This window comes from Canis lupus, chromosome 15 (assembly GCF_003254725.2).
Source record: "Canis lupus dingo isolate Sandy chromosome 15, ASM325472v2, whole genome shotgun sequence".
Classification (NCBI taxonomy): Eukaryota; Metazoa; Chordata; class Mammalia; order Carnivora; family Canidae; genus Canis; species Canis lupus.
Window position 1 is genome coordinate 379,994 of NC_064257.1, and position 15,898 is coordinate 395,891.

The 15,898-nt window shown below is 47.3% G+C and overlaps 1 protein-coding gene across 1 annotated transcript; it reads left to right on the top strand.

Moving 5' to 3' along the window:
- The first annotated feature begins 2,492 nt into the window (after nucleotides 1–2,492).
- LOC112642246 (L-amino-acid oxidase-like) lies at nucleotides 2,493–10,099 on the top strand. Its single transcript, XM_025419671.3, has 7 exons — nucleotides 2,493–2,695; nucleotides 4,383–4,597; nucleotides 5,044–5,156; nucleotides 6,290–6,491; nucleotides 6,945–7,013; nucleotides 7,229–7,365; nucleotides 7,928–10,099. Exons 1-7 carry the CDS (start codon nucleotides 2,665–2,667, stop codon nucleotides 8,736–8,738), a joined length of 1,578 nt encoding a protein of 525 aa, XP_025275456.3. The 5' UTR covers nucleotides 2,493–2,664; the 3' UTR covers nucleotides 8,739–10,099.
- The last annotated feature ends 5,799 nt before the right edge of the window (nucleotides 10,100–15,898 follow it).

Consider the following 15,898-nt stretch of genomic DNA (forward strand, 5'->3'; position numbering starts at 1 on the left):
CAAAATGGACCAATGAACAAAATATAAGGGTTTAAAATAAAAAGCCATTAGGAAAAAACATTGGGGTAAATCCTCATAACCTTGTGTTTGGCAATAGGATTTTTTATATGGTATTCAAAGCACAAGCAATAAAAAGAATAATAGATAATGTGAGCCTCATCAACATTTTAAAATTCCATGCTTCAAAAAACATCGTCAAGAAAGTGAAAACCTGAGCACCTGGGTGGCTCAGTTGGTTAAGCATCTGACTTTGGCTCAGGTCATGATCTCAGGATCCTGGGATCAAGCCCTATGTCAGGCTCCATGCTCAGTGGGGAGTCTGCTTGTCCCTCTCCCTCTGCTCCTCTCCCACTCATACTTCTACCAAATAAATAAATAAAATATTTTAAAAAAATAAAGTGAAAACCTATAGAATGGGAGAAAATATTTACAAATATATGTGCATATATCTGGTAAGAGACTTGTATCTGCAACATATAAGAACACTTACAACTCAATAATAAAAAGACAACAAAATGTAAAAATAGGCAAAGGATCTGAAAACACATTTCCCCAAAGATGATATACAAATGTTTGTTATGCACATGAAAAGATGTTTAACATCGTTAGTCATCAGGGAAATACAAATCCAAGAAAACAATGAGATACCCACTTCACACCCACCAGGATGGCCATAACCAAAAACAGATAGTAGCAAGTGGTGTTGAAAATGGGGAGAAACTGGAGCTCTCATTTGTTGCTAATAGGAAGATACAAAGCGGTGCAGCCGCTTTGTAAACTAGTCGGGCAATTCTTCAAAAGGTTAAACATAGACTTAATATGTAATCCAGCAATTCCATTCCAAAATATATACTTAAAAGAAATGAAACTCTACATCCACATAAGATCTTATAAGAGAATGTTTAGAGCAGCATTGTTTATAGTAGCCAAGAAAGTAGGAAAAACTCAAATGACCACCAACTGATAAATGGATCAACAAATATGGTAAAAATTAAATACTATTATCATAAATGGAATATTATTTGGTCATAAGAAGGGATGAAGTTCTGATGCATGTTACAACATAGGTAAATCTTGAATATATTATGAAAGCAAAAGGAGCCAGTCACAAAATACTACATGTTGTGTGATGCCATTCATGTGAACTGTCCAGAACAGAAAAATCCATAGAGACAGCAGAAAAGTGGTTGCCTAGGGCTGGGAGGAGAAGGAGAATGGGCAGTGATGGCTAACATGTACCCTATTTCTTTGTGGAATGACGAAAATGTTTTAAAATTGATCTTTGTGATAGTAGCACAATTCTGTAGACACCAGAAGCCATTGAATTGCTCACTTTAAAGGAAGAAATGTAAGGTAGGTGAATTATATCTCAATAATGCTATTACAGAAAAATAAAAGGAAGCAGGGAGAGAAACTCTTTGATCTGTGCCTACCACCCAGCTGTTCACACTGTAACCTCTGCATGTTATTTTCTTTGGTTCTTCCAGCCACCTTGTGGTAGAGGAATTACCTCCATTTGAAAGATACTACAGTCGCTTTGTGATTTGCTATCAAATCAGACCCTATCTCCACGAGAGAAATAGGAAGCCAGTTTAGATGCCGACAGAGTACAAGGAGCTATGCCAGGCTCTTCACACACATCATCTCATTTAATCCTGAAGCACCCCTCTGAAATAAGTGTTATAGCCCCATTTTACAGATAAAGAAATCCAGGCTCAGAGAGGTATAAGCCTTATGTCCTAAGACATACAGCATTGACACAGTGGAGCAAGATTTGAACCCAATTCTGTTGGACTCCACTGCTGGTGCCCTTTCCCCTGTGCCACCCCTGGTTCCCAGGATCTGAGTCCTGTGCCCCCGATACCAAGTGCTCCTACCTGCCCTTCTCCCCAGCCCCATGCTGCTAGATTGGTGTGTGCTTCCCGTCTACCTCTCTCACCAGCCGGGCTGTCTCCACCTGCACTGTACACAGAAAGAACAAAGAGCTGGTCTTGGTGCCACAGCCAGCTGGCCTGATTCCCCAGGAGAAGGAACCTCAGTGCCAGAGAAGCCTGTGTCTAAGGAAGCCCTAGAAGACACAGAGGAAGAGGGGAAAAAAAACACTTCCCACTGCAAATGGGCCAGGCCGGAGATGTCTGCTCAGCCTGCTGGGGGAGCCCCCTGAGAAGGGCAGGAAGGGCACAGTCCTGGTCAGAATCCCCACCTTGGGCAGACTCACCATGGAACAGAAAGGTTCATGGTGGGACAACAGTAGAACTGGACATTCTCTGGTGAGAGTACTGGGGGCTTTGACCTCGGCCAGGAGCCTGGACACTGGGCTTCCAAACCAGCCCAGGCACATAGCCCCAGTCTTCACCCATTTCCTAGAAGATGGTTCCAGCAGGTTTGGGATGACTCACCTGGCTTCCACAATCCCTCCTCCCCACTGGTACCCAGGGGCTAGGATCTGAGCTGGGAGAAGGGGCTTTCCCTTGGAAGGGAGGGGAGACGGGACAAGAGGAAGATGAGGCCAGGAATGGGGCTGAGTCACCATGGTCTTGTCACCATGAGGGCAGGGCTTCTCTGCTTGGCCCAGCCCTGGAGGCAGGCTGGTGGGACGCGCCCAGTGACTGCTGGGGTGGAGCTGGATCCTCATAAGGAGAGGGAGAGCTCCCTGGACTCAGCATGAGCTGCAGGGTCATGGCCAAGATGAAGGGTAAGTGGGGTGCCTCCTATAAGGCAGACACACCTGAGGGAGGAGGTGTTGGACACTGAAACTGAGTTAGACAGAGGGAGGGGGTTGATGGGTTGGAGGGGGAGTCTGGGCAGAGGGCCATGAGAAAGGAAAGACATAGGGATTGAGACGGGACAGGGCTAGAGCAGGGGCTACACACAGGTCCAGGTGTCAAAAGTGAATCCAGAGAATGGGTACAGGTCTGGATAATGAGTCTGGGTTGGGCCCATTCAAGGGGAAGGACATGTAGCCTGAGATAGGAATGGTGGTAGCTCAGGGAAATGGAAGAGTTGACAGGGTGGGAATGGACTGGGGAGGTTGAGGTAAGCCTGGAAAGTAGGGAGAGGGGGTGGGGGCTGGGGCTTTGTATCATGGTGCGTGGTCACCCCTCTTCTTTTCTGAGGAGTCACTCCTGCAGAAGACTCTGCTGGCATTGGGAAGGGCCTGCACTAGTCACTGGCTGGGTATCCTGCCCCTTTTCAGAGGTGGCCCCCGAGGGGCCCTTTCCTCTCTATGCCCCTCGGGTGTCCGGCATGGACAAAGACCAGACTAAGGGGTTTCTCACCCACCCCAAAATCCTAGGACTAGTGCAATGGGGGCAGAGCACATCACAGCTCCTGACTGTTTCCCTTCAGGGCAGAGGACACCAAAGAAACCCCCCAGCCTCCCGTTGCAGACTCCCAGGGGAATTTCTCTGTGCATCAGAGCAGTTAATTGTGGACACGGGAACCACGTCACTCGGGACCTATTACGTGTTACATATTAACTCCGGTTTCCTGTCTTGGCTGCACATTAGGAAAGCTGGAGGGATTTGAAAAAATAATGTGAGGCTGGAGAAGAGTAGTGGGCCCGCCAAGGTCCCATGGGGCACTGGTGATGTCGCTGGAAAACTGGTCACAGGTCCCCCCCGAAGAGAAGCATGCCTCACACACTCTGGCTTCACACACAGGGGCACACAACACCGATCCTCTCACATCCTCAAAGAACACACACATCCTTTGGCTCTGCCACCCAGCCTCACACTCAAACACACTCACAGAATCACACACAAGAACACCAGCAACCACATTTCCTCTCAAACCCAAGCAAATGCATGCATGTCATGCTCACTCTTCAGACCCAGACCCAGGCCACACACAGACACACACAGACACAGACACACACACACACACACACACATGCGTCTTGCTTTCCCATCCGCACGTTTGCTCAGGTGCCCACACCACACCACAGACACACTCCCTCCCATTAAATCACAGATGATGCACAGTCTCACAGGGCAACAATCACAAACTCACAATCACTGCAACTTACATCACAGTCAAGCTCACACACACACCCAGCATCAGAAGCCGGCATATTCACAGAGATGGCCCTGTCCATGCTCATGAGTTTCCAATCACATGCCCCCAACATGCACCCATGCATTCACATTCACCATCACACAGCTGACACCAGAATGGTTCATACATACATCCATATCCCACACAACACAATCACCACCACAGAGACACAATCACAAACATACATGTTTACAACCACACATTTGACAGATATTTTCTGATCTCACCTCTCTTGCTCGTTCACACAGCCAAGGTCTTCCTAGGTAGGGCAGGATACAGAGCCTGGGCCCCAGAGAGGCAGCCTCTGATTCCCTTCCCCACCACAGGAATCCTGATCCTGGGGCTCTTCTTGGCTACTCCCAGCTGCCTTGGCTACTTTGAGGACCTGGTCAAGTGCTTCCAGGACCCCGAATACGAGTCCATCCTTGTCACAGCACAGGAGGGGCTCCACACCTCCCCGCTGACCAAGCGTGTGATAGTGGTGGGAGCTGGCATGTCAGGTCTGGCGGCGGCCAAGGCCCTCCAGGATGCTGGCCACCAGGTGAGCAGATCTTGGGAGGGGATTCAATCTTTTGCCTCTGGTTTCCTTCCTTGGATGGAAAAAGAAAAAGGGAGACGATACCCCCCACTCTTAGATCACTGATCATACCTGGCTGGGGCTCTTAGCCCTTAGTTATGGCTCCTCAAAACTCTAGGCTCCCCTGAGACTTGACCCCAACTGCATGTGTGTTCTCATGGAAGCAAAAGTGGAAAAGAGTTACGCTCACAAGAAAAGGCCAAGAGGCGCTCGGTTCCCCACCACCATGGAGCATCCTGCCCCACTTACATCCTTTAGGACCCTCGCCTCCATTTGGTTATCTGGCACATTCAAGGAACCCACTGCTGGGAATTCCAGACGAGAGCCTGTGGCCTGGTGGAGATGGGTGTCCAGGGTGGGAGAAGGGAAAGCATGACACTAGGAACAACAGCAGGTTTTCTGGACCCCAGGTAACCATCCTGGAAGCCAGCAACCACGTTGGGGGTCGAGTTGTCACATTCAGGAATGAGAAGGAAGGCTGGTACCATGAACTTGGACCCATGCGAATCCCAAAGTCCCACAGGTAAGTGCCAGGGAAGGGGTGGGTAAAGGACAAACAAGAGGAATTAGGTTGGGGGGGAGGGAGGCCCTGCTGCCATAATGCCAGAGCTTCTGAGATCCACTGTCTCATGTGGTTCAATCCTGCAAGTCAGGACCAATACTGGTCTCCCATTTGACAAGGAAGACCAAGACTCAGAACCTAGGGTCACACAGGAGGTGGTAGGTCCCAAACAAATAAATAAGAGTTACCATTAAGTCATCAAATTGTGTACTTCAAATATGGACAGTTTCTTATATGTCAATTATATGCCATTAGGCTACAAACTAATACTAATTAGTAATTATATCAGCTGCCATTCATTGAGCACCTCTATGTGCCAAGTGCCATGCCAAATGCCACACCTGCATTATTTAATCAGATCCTCTTATTTTTCTCACTTACAAATCAAGAAACTGGGCTCAGAGATATTAAGTGACTCATTCAAGGTTCTCCTAGGAGGAAATGATACAGTTCCTCTTCAAAATCAAGGAAGCAACTGGCCCCAAAACATATACTCAACTTGTGTGTATATGAGATGATATTATCTCTTTGTGTCTCTCAGGCATAAATAAATAAAATATTAAAATTAAAAAAGAAATAGAATACAGGATTTCAAAGCCTGAAACCAAAGGCCTTGGTCTCTACCCAAGTTCTGTACTTGGGGATTTCTTTTTCTTTTTTCTTTTTTTTTGTTAAACATTTTATTTATTTATTCATGAGAAACACACACAGAGAGAGAGGCAGAGACACAGGCAGTGGGAGAAGTAGGTGCATGGAGCCCCATGTGGGACTCAATTCCAGATCCCAGAATCATGCCCTGGGCCGAAGGCAGACACTCAACCGCTGAGCCCCCCAGGTGTCCCTGTACTCAGGGATTTCTTAAAGGGCCTTCATTGGATAATGGGTAGACTCTGTCCTCACGATCTCCCTTGGGCCAAAAAAAGAATGAAAAGAATACTACAGCATAAGGAAGCAGATTTAGAGTTGAAGAAACAGTCTGAGCTCCCTGGGCACATGAAGAAACTAGTTTCTCCGGAAATGGCTTCTATAAGTGAGGCCAGTGGGCACGAGGTGTCACTGGGATGGGTGCCATGTTACACCTGTATTTGTTCTAGGCTGGTTCATACCTACGTCAAGAAGCTTGGCCTGAAGCTGAACAAGTTCATACAGTATGATGACAACACCTGGCACCTCATCAATGGACAACGCTATCGCACCAGGGAGGTCAAAGACAATCCAGAGGTCCTGGGCTATTCCGTGGACCCAGTGGAGAAGGGCAAAGGCCCCACAAATCTCTTCTACCAGTCCATCGCCAAGGTGCCTCCTGCCTCACCCCTCCCAGGGTTGGGAAAGTACAAGTTTTGGCCCAAAGCCCCCTTGAAAGTTAGTGGATACACGCTGGTGACCTAGTTCCCATCCAGCAATCTTGTGATTGGTCCAGTACCTAGTGGTCAATGGCCCATTGCTTGATGGTGACAGTGGACAGAAAGGGAATCACCAGATAACCCAATCTCGGTAATGAGCCAGTCTTCCTGGATTGCAGGGAATGTCTTCCCCTTAAATTTTAGCCTCCAAAGGTCTTAAATAAAGGAGAGATTTGGGAGGAAAGAGGAGCATTTAGGAGCTCTTGGAAGCACCCTTCCCCTGGTCTTTCCATCCACCCCCTCTTGTTCCCTCCCTCGTCAAAGGGACATCCAGAGAATGCAGGAGTCCTGCCACTGGCTCTATGGCTTTAATCTAAGCTGCTTTCCCCTCTCTCTCCTTTTGCAGGTCAAACAAAATCTGAAAAATTTCAACTGCAGCCGCCTGATATCCTTTTACGATTCTTACTCAACCAAGGTATGTGAGGCACAGAAGTCCCAAGATAGAAGCGGAGGGGTTCTGTGCTCAGCCTGCTCCCTGGGGTTGCCCACTGCTGACCTGGACCCCCTCTTCCCACTGCCAAAGCCTTAACTTCCCTGGAATCCAGCCCCGCCCCTTGCCTGCCCTAGGCTCCTGCTAAAGTCCCTTCCAATGTGCTGGGCCCTCCATCAGGAGCTTCCACCTCCTTGCAGGCTTACCTGCTGAAAGAAGGGGCGCTGAGCGAAGGAGCAGTAAAGATGATCGGGACTCTGATGAATGAGGATTCTGGATACTATAAGTCCTTCCTGGAATCCCTGAGGAGTAGCTTCATCTTCTCCAATAGTGACAAGTAAGGTCAACTGGGACCAGGGCTGGAAACTGCCCCTCCTCCAACTCTCAGAGCAGAGAAATGGAATTATGATCACTGAGTAGTCACTATGTACCAGGCACAATGATAGCATTTTTCAACAATTGTCACATTGAGTCACCTGGAAGATCGGTACTATTAGTCAGAGCCATTTTACAGGTGAGGATGTAAGGCTCAGAGGAGTTCTATAATTTACCCAAGTTCACCTAAAGGGTAAAAGCTGGAGCCAGTATCCAAACCCAGGTCTGTGGGATTCCTTCTGGGACACAGGACGGCATGGTAGTTGAATCCATATGCGGTGGGGCTAGACTGTATGTGTCATCCCCACACAGTCCTTCTCCACCAGGTATCAATTTTCCAAAGTATAAAATTAAACAATGATCCTTCTCTTACAGAGACTAGTTAAGGAGATGTATATGAAGCATCCAACACAGGCTGCAGGAAGCTAGTTGCCTCACTTTTCAGACCAGGAAGGCTGCCAGAGACTTAGCAAAGGGGCCTAGTGCCCCCACGCTCACTCTCTCTCTCCCTCTCACCCCTGCAGCTTTTCCGAGATCACCGGTGGCTTTGACCAGCTCCCCAAAACCCTCAGCAGCAGCCTGAAGCCTGACACCATCCGCCTGGGCTCCAAGGTGGAGACGGTAGTGAGGGATGGGCCCACGGTCCAGGTTTCCTACCGGGTGGGCAAACACAGCTCCAGGCTGTACACCCTCACCGCAGACTTTGTCATCATCACGGCCTCAGCCAAGGCCACACATCTCATCACCTTTAAGCCACTGCTCTCCCCAGACAAAATGGAAGCACTCCGCTTAGTGCATTACACCAGTGCCACCAAAGTGGCTCTCGTCTGTGAGGAGCTCTTCTGGGAGCAGGATGGCATCCGGGGTGGGTTCTCCATCACCGACCGGCCCTCGCGCCACATCTACTACCCTAGCCACAGCTTCCCCCAAGGCAAGGGCATCCTGTTGGCCTACACTGTGGACGATGACTCCCGCTTCTTCACATCCATGACGCACGAGCAGATGGAAGATGTGGTCCTGGAGGACGTGGCAGCCCTGCACCAGATACCCAAGGACAAGCTGCGGCGCATGTGCCCCTCCTCTGTGATCAAGCGCTGGTCTCTGGATCCCTTCACCATGGGCGCCTTTGCTGAGTTCACACCCTACCAGTTTACCGACTACTCACAGGAGCTCTTCAAGCCCGAGGGCCGCATCCACTTTGCAGGAGAGCATACCTCCATGCCCCACGGCTGGATAGACACCGCCATCAAGTCCGGCCTGCAGGCAGCCAGGAATATCCAGGCTGCTGTGGATGAGGAGGCCACGGGAAAGCAGACAACCTTCACTTACTCCTAGGCCATTTCTAACCCAGAGAGAAATCCCTGAGGGAATCTGTCAGGAAAAGTACGGGGGGGTGGGAGTTGGAGGCAGAGACCCAGGAGAGAGGTCATCATTAGTCCCCCCCCGGCCCACAAGTAAGAATCCAAAAATGCCAAAGAATTGGTCAGAAAGTCCATAAAGAATCACTCCCTTTCCTGCTGCTCTCCCTGCCAGGCCTTGAGGAGGGAAGCAACAGAGTCAGCATAGATGCAGGGTAAGGAGTAAATCAATGCTGGTGATCATTAGAATCAGCCCTTGGCTTGGATTGCCTCCTGACAACAGTAACAAGCAAAGGACAAAGGCTCCAACAGTGACCTAATTTCAGTCATACACAGCTAGAAGCTTCTACAAGAACAGACAAACCCTGAACCACAGTAATGTTAAACCACAGATTGGCCACACACAAACCCACAGGGCACACAAACCCCATCATTTTCTGAGCTGGGGGCCTCACATCTTGGCCCAACATGGAATCTAGATGGATGGAAAAGATAAGGGTTTTTCTCTGTTCTTTTTGAGTTTGCAAGAGCAGGATCTTGGCTTCCTAGAGACACTTCCTGACCTATAGATTTGCTCTTCACTCTTACCACCCCCCATCACCAACCAGACCCCCTCCTCTCCACCTCTGCCTATCCAGCCTATACCTCTGTCCATCCCCCTGGAAGAACACCAAGCTCATTCTCCATACTTCCACTCTGCTCTTCCTTAACAGAAGAGCCCTGTCCTTCCACACCCAACTAATTCCCCTTCTCTGAATAGCCCCACCCAAGCCCCCAGGGATCCTTCTTTCTCTTTTGAACCTCCACCCTTCCTCCCTTGAGTCCCAAATATTTGGGCTGTGGCTCTTCTTATGTTATTATGTAATTATTTTTATATAATCTGCCCATCTACACTGAGAGCCCCCACAGGCTGGGATCATATTGTGTATGCCTTGGTACATTTTCCCCCATAAACACTACATATATGCTATTTCCCTCACCCTCTCAATAAATATTCATTTTTCATCTACCATGTGTCAGACAATGTGCTGAGTGCCATATATAAAGAATGAGCAGCATTATTCAATTAAATCAAACCTCCACCTCTGCGTGTGTTCCCAAACATCCAATGATCAGCTCCCAAGTAGGGTTCATTTTTTTTATCCCAAATTCTTGGGTATTTGAGCCCAGTCACACAAAAGGAAGAAGCAAATGAAGTGAAAAACCCTTCGCCTGGAGAATATTCTTACCAGGGTGACTCTGGAAGACTCTGAAAACCAGCATGATGCAGGAAGTGTTATGTCTTGAGACTGGCATATTGCACAGAAGGAAAGGAATAAAGAAAAAATTCACATTTTCTTATTGCATTTTGGTTGGTCTATTGCTATAATCCCAGCTTGCTTTATTCTGGTTTTTCATTCACCTCTATAGTAGTCAGGACTTTTTCAGTTATAAGTGCTGGGGAAAACAAATCCAGACTAGCTTAAAGGTAAGGAAATGTTTTAGCTCATGTATCTGCAAAGTCCAGGATGAAGCTCACTTCATCCAGGCTGATTAGGTTTAGGGATTGACAATAATGACAATAATGTCATTAAGCTAACTTAGCTTCTGTACTGAGTTAAATAATGTCCCCCGAAATTCACATCCATCCCCCCCAAAAAAAAAACTGTAAATGTGACCTTTTTTTGGAAATAGGGTCTTTGCAGATTTAATTAAATGAGGTCATAGCACAGTAAAGTGGACCCTAATCCAATAACTGGTATCCTGAGGGAAATTTGGACAGAGACATACACAGAAGAAGGACAGCCAGGTGAGGATGGAGGCAGGTGGCAGCAATGTATCTACAAGCTAAGGAATGCAAACAATTGCCAGGCACTTCCAAAAGCCAGGAGAGAGGGAGAGGCCTGGAACAGATTCTTCCCCAGAATCCCCAGAAGAAATCAACCCCAGTGATACCTTGATTTTGAGCTTCTGTGAGTACTACTAGTCATTTGGTATGGCAGCCCTAGGAAACTAATACAACTTCCTTCTTTCTGCTGGCAAGGAACACAGAAGCAACTCCAAGGTTATATCTTCATAGGTTGTCATCCAAGGGGAAAGAAAGGGCTCTTCTCTAAAAATGCATTTATATATATATTTTTTCCCACACTACCTGTCCTCCTGCTGGATCAGGGGCCCACCCCTTAGAATAGGAAGTAGATCTTGTGACTGGCAGCCCCAGCCACCAGTGGAAGGGGAGAAAGGGAGAAAGGAACATCTCTTAAGAAGAGTATTTTGGTGGGATGTCTGGGTGGCTCAGGGGTTGAGCATCTGCCTTGGGCTCAGGGCATGATCCTGGAGACCCTGGATCGAGTCCCACGTCAGGCTCTCTGCATGGAGCCTGCTTCTCCCTCTGCCTGTGTCTCTGCCTCTCTCTCTCTCTCTCTCTCTCTCTCTCTCACTCTCTCAAATAAATAAATAAAATCCTTAAGGAAGAGGAAGAGGAGGAGGAGGGGGATGATTTGGAGCAGATAAAAACAACAGATGTACACTACAAACGGCAACTCCTCCAGACCCCAGGGTTGGGCTAAGGGATCCTGCAGAGCCACACCAGCACTGTTTCAGCCAGCTTCCCTGGGGCTTCCCAGGGTGAGACAGTTCACTGGCAACAGCCATAGGAAGCCAGAAGCAGAGTGAACTGGTTTGTTCCTAGCACTGGACTCTGTGAAAGGAGGAGTCACTTTCCAAACTGTCTCTGGGACTGTTTGTATTTGGTAACCCCCTTAGTCAAGAGACTAAGTCAAGAGACAAAGGCCATGACTTCCTTGAGACTCTCAGAGGAGGGGAAGAATCCTGTCCCCTTGGAGTCTAGGCAGGAAGGAGTGGAAGGCAGGACCTAGGGATAGCAGGGCCCTAAGGAAGAGCTCATCATGAACTCTTCAGCAAAGAGCAGGATTGTGAAAAAATTAGTCCTGAAGGAGCACAGGCAAGAACGGGGCAGTGGGTCCACCAGAAATAATGGCTCTTTGCCAGCCTCTGTCTATGAAGTGTAAAAATGTATTGGATGCTGTACAATAAAGTCCTGATAGTTTTTTTTTAAATTTTATTTATTTATTTATTTATGATAGTCACACACACAGAGAGAGAGAGAGGCGGAGACACAGGCAGAGGGAGAAGCAGGCTCCATGCACCAGGAGCCCGATATGGGATTCGATCCCGGGTCTCCAGGATCGCGCCCTGGGCCAAAGGCAGGCGCCAAACCGCTGCGCCACCCAGGGATCCCAAGTCCTGATAGTTTTATATTTCTTTTTTGTAGTGCAAGTGTCTGGCATCCACTTTGATTGCTAAGGCATCCATTTCAAAGAGGACTATCTCAAAAAAAACACATTTCCAGCCATGTTAGGTAAAGAGCCAGGCCACCTCCTTTGTTTTAGAGATATTGGTTGAGTTTGATAACTGATCATTTGTGCCACTTGTCTTTTATCCCCTGAGCTTTAAATTCCTGCTCTTATGTTTTAAATTCACCAAAAAAGAGCATGCCTATAAAACCCTAGGTCCCCCACCCTTGACCGCAATAAAAACAGAACCCCAGTCCCATGATTCCCTTTACTGGCAACTTTCCTGTGTCACCCCAGGGGTGCTGTGTAATTTCCAGGTCTTGTAAGTAATAAGTCTTTCTTTTTTTTTCAAAGTTTCCTGATGGTTGTTGCTGGAAGGTGCCTTATACTCATAAGAACCACAAGAGTGTGTCCAGTCACAACATTGGTTTGAAAAAGGAAGATGTCTGTGGGAAGCTCACTGGTGGGAGGTGAGTGCCCCCCCCTGGTATTTCTAATCAATATTGACAGGCTGAGACTAGCACAAAGCAGAGTCAAATGACTCCCAGCATTTGGATGGGAGTGTCAGACAGAAAATGAAAAGCCTCAGAAATACCAGAGGACTATCACTGGGGACATAAAACTGCTACACAGAGTTCTTGATTACAAATGATAGAAACCAAGTCTGAGTAACTTACATTGAAGAGGAACTTGTTGAAGAATATCAAGAAGCTCACAAAACTGACAGGAAGGAAAGTAGGCAGATGCCAAAGGAGACCAGATGACCTGAGCCACAGCCAATTTCCAAGCTCCTGCCATTGGAGCAACCTGATAGCTGGTGCTCAGGCAATGGAGCACAGCAGCCACCACCATGACCAGCCACAGGATGCTCCTGCTGCTGCTGTCAGAACAAGTTCTCAACTGTCCACTACTTTTTTGTGTCATTTCCCCCAGATTCAAAGTCCCAAATGGGAACATCCAATTGGCTGAGTCTAGGGGATTGCTCACTCCCTGACTGGGGCTCAGAGAAAGCAAGCAACCAACAGCACTCTGGCTTTTGGGGTGAGAGGTGAGGCACTGCCTTCCAGCAAACCCTACTGTGCTGGGTTTTCCAGGCGTAGGAAACTGATGTTTGATGCTAGCAGCCTTAAGGCAGAAGTCAAGGTAAGGCCCAAAGAGATGACCGGGCACAGACCCCTCCACCACACTAGCCATTGAATTCTCTAAATCTCAGCTGGATGATAAGGATAGCATCTGCCACATCATGGGTGAAGGGATTAGAGATTATGTCTAGGCACTGGAGAGTCTATGTACAGAATGCATGCAGTAGGTCCTTATACTCTAATGCTCTGAGAGAGGAGTTATTCCTGATTTAAAGGCAAGGTTTAGCAGGGCTGAGGGACTTGCTGAAGGTTTGACACTGACCAGTAAGGAGAGGATTTGCAGCCAGAGCTGCCTGAACCAAAAGTTTAGCTCCTTCCACAGCTCAATGCTGCTGGTCTAGTTGGAGTCCAGACCAACAGAGGCTGAGAAGGTGAGGTGGCAGGTGCTCCATGAAGGCTGAGATGCAGGTGGGCAGAGAAGACCACCTCTCTAGATGACATGTTATCCCTAGAACGTGGCACTCCCTCATTTCCTTCCTTATAAGCTTTATTGAAAAGGGAAAAAAAGATTTTTCAGCTCAGTAAACATGTGTCCTTAAGACAGCACGTCAAACACCTCTGCAGCAAAAGGTGACTCATATTAATAATCACTGGCCTAGGGGATCCCTGGGTGGCTCAGGGGTTTAGTCCCTGCCTTCAGCCCAGGGTGTGATCCTGGAGTTCTGGGATCAATTCCCACATCGGGCTCCCTGCACGGAGCCTGCTTCTCCCTCTGCCTGTGTCTCTGCCTCTCTCTCTCTCTCTCTCTCTCTCTCTCTCTCCCCCTCTCTGTGTGTGTGTGTGTGCGTGTGTGTGTGTGTCTCATGAATAAATAAATAAAATCTTAAAAAGAAAAAAAAGGGGGGGTGTTACATCTCATAAACCCAGCAGCCTCTCTACAGATCTCTGCTACGAATTTCAGTAAGCAGTCTTTTTTTATCTGATACATCAAAATCTGGGAACACTCATAGAAGTGCAAGCACATATAACTGTATGTTTAACATAAGCTTTATTAGAAACAGCAGTTGAGAATGACTCCAGTAACTATTAAGAGGTGAAAGCATGCCCCATACCTCCCCAAAAGCACCATTCACACAATCCATTTGGAGGCCTAACTTCTGATCATTCCAGGCTGAAGCTCACTTGGGAGCATGGAACATCTTGAACAAACCCTCACTTGGAGTCCCTGGGCATGACGTCCTCTCTTCCTGCCCCCAGGCATCTTCTTAGAATCTGTAAGGACATCAGGAATCAGATGCCAGAGCTCCTGATGAAGAAGCAAGGCTAGAACTTGGAGCTGGGCCCTCTGAATGCCAAGAACCCACTCATCAGCCCCAGGAAAAAGGGTGAAGCAGGAGGGGTGGAGAAGGAAGAGGGAAGTGGACCCTGCCAGAAGCAAACCTCAGCCCCTCTACATCTTCCTTTCCCAAGCCATTCTGTATTCATCACTGATATTAGTCTTCCTGCTTGACAGACAAGGAATTCAGGCCCAAAGACTTCGACTGACCCAGCAAGCAAGTGGAAGAGTCCAGACCAGATGATAATAAGAATAGCCTTCATTAGTTTCCATTTGCAGGTTCTCAGCTAGAACCATATATTCATTTTGTAACTGAATCCCCACCAAAAAAACCTCTATCAAATAGACACCATCATTATCTCCATTTTACAAATGAAGGAATTAAGAACTAGAAAAGTTGATTTTCTAGAAATTTCTCAAATGACCAAACATATTTTCCATATAACTTGAAATTCTATTCCTAGGTAAAAAATGAAAATATACACGCACATAAAAACTTGTACTTGACTGTATATAGCAGCATTATTTGTAATAGCCAAAAGGTAGGGGTGCCTGGGTGGCTCAGTTGGTTGGGCATCTGACTTTTGATTTCAGCTCATGTCATGATCTCAGGGTCGTGAAATCAAGCCCCGTGTCAGGCTCCAAATCCAGCGTGGAGCCTGCTTAGGGTGTTTTCTCTCTCTCTCTCTCTCTCTCTCTCTCTCTCTCTCTCTCTCTCCTTCTGTCCCTCCCCCCAACTTATGCTTTCTTTCTCTTTCTAAAAAAATTAAAAATTAAAATACATTGTTTTAATAGCCAAAAGGTAGAAACCTCCCAAATATCCGTGCAGCAATTATACAATGGAATATTATCCCTCCATACAAAAAGAATGAAAGGGATGCCTGGGTGGCTCAGCGGTTGAGCATCTGCCTTTGACCCAGAGTGTGATCCCAGGATCCAGGATTGAGTCCCACATCGGGATCCTTGCATGGAGTCTGCTTCTCCCTCTGCCTGTGTCTCTGCCTCTCTCTCTCTCCTCTCTCTCTCTCTCTCTCTCTCTCTCTGTGTCTCATGAATAAATAAAATCTTTTTAAAGAATGAAATACTGAGATATTTGAACGTGGATGAATCACTAAAACATTATGCTAAGTGTAAGAAGCCAGTAACAAAAGGCCACATATTATAATTCCATGTATATGTAATACCCAGAAGAGGGAAATTTATGAAATGAAAAGCAAGTCAGTGGTTGCTTGGTTGGGGAAAGGGGAGGAATGAGTTGATAGTTAAAAGGTACAGGAATTCTTGAGGTAATGAAAATGAAAACTGACTATGGTGAGGTTGAACAGATGACTGTACTAAACACCATTGAATTACATACTCTAAATGGGTAAAATGTATGGTATGTGGATTATATCTCAAAAAAGCAATTTTTAAAAAAGAAAAG

Bases quoted from the DNA above. Each gene is read 5' to 3' on its own strand.
- LOC112642246 (XM_025419671.3), top strand. From the start codon at position 2,665: ATGAGCTGCAGGGTCATGGCCAAGATGAAGG. The intron at 4,598-5,043 runs GTGAGCAGATCT...TCTGGACCCCAG, and splicing joins TCCAGGATGCTGGCCACCAG to GTAACCATCCTGGAAGCCAG. The intron at 5,157-6,289 runs GTAAGTGCCAGG...TATTTGTTCTAG, and splicing joins CGAATCCCAAAGTCCCACAG to GCTGGTTCATACCTACGTCA.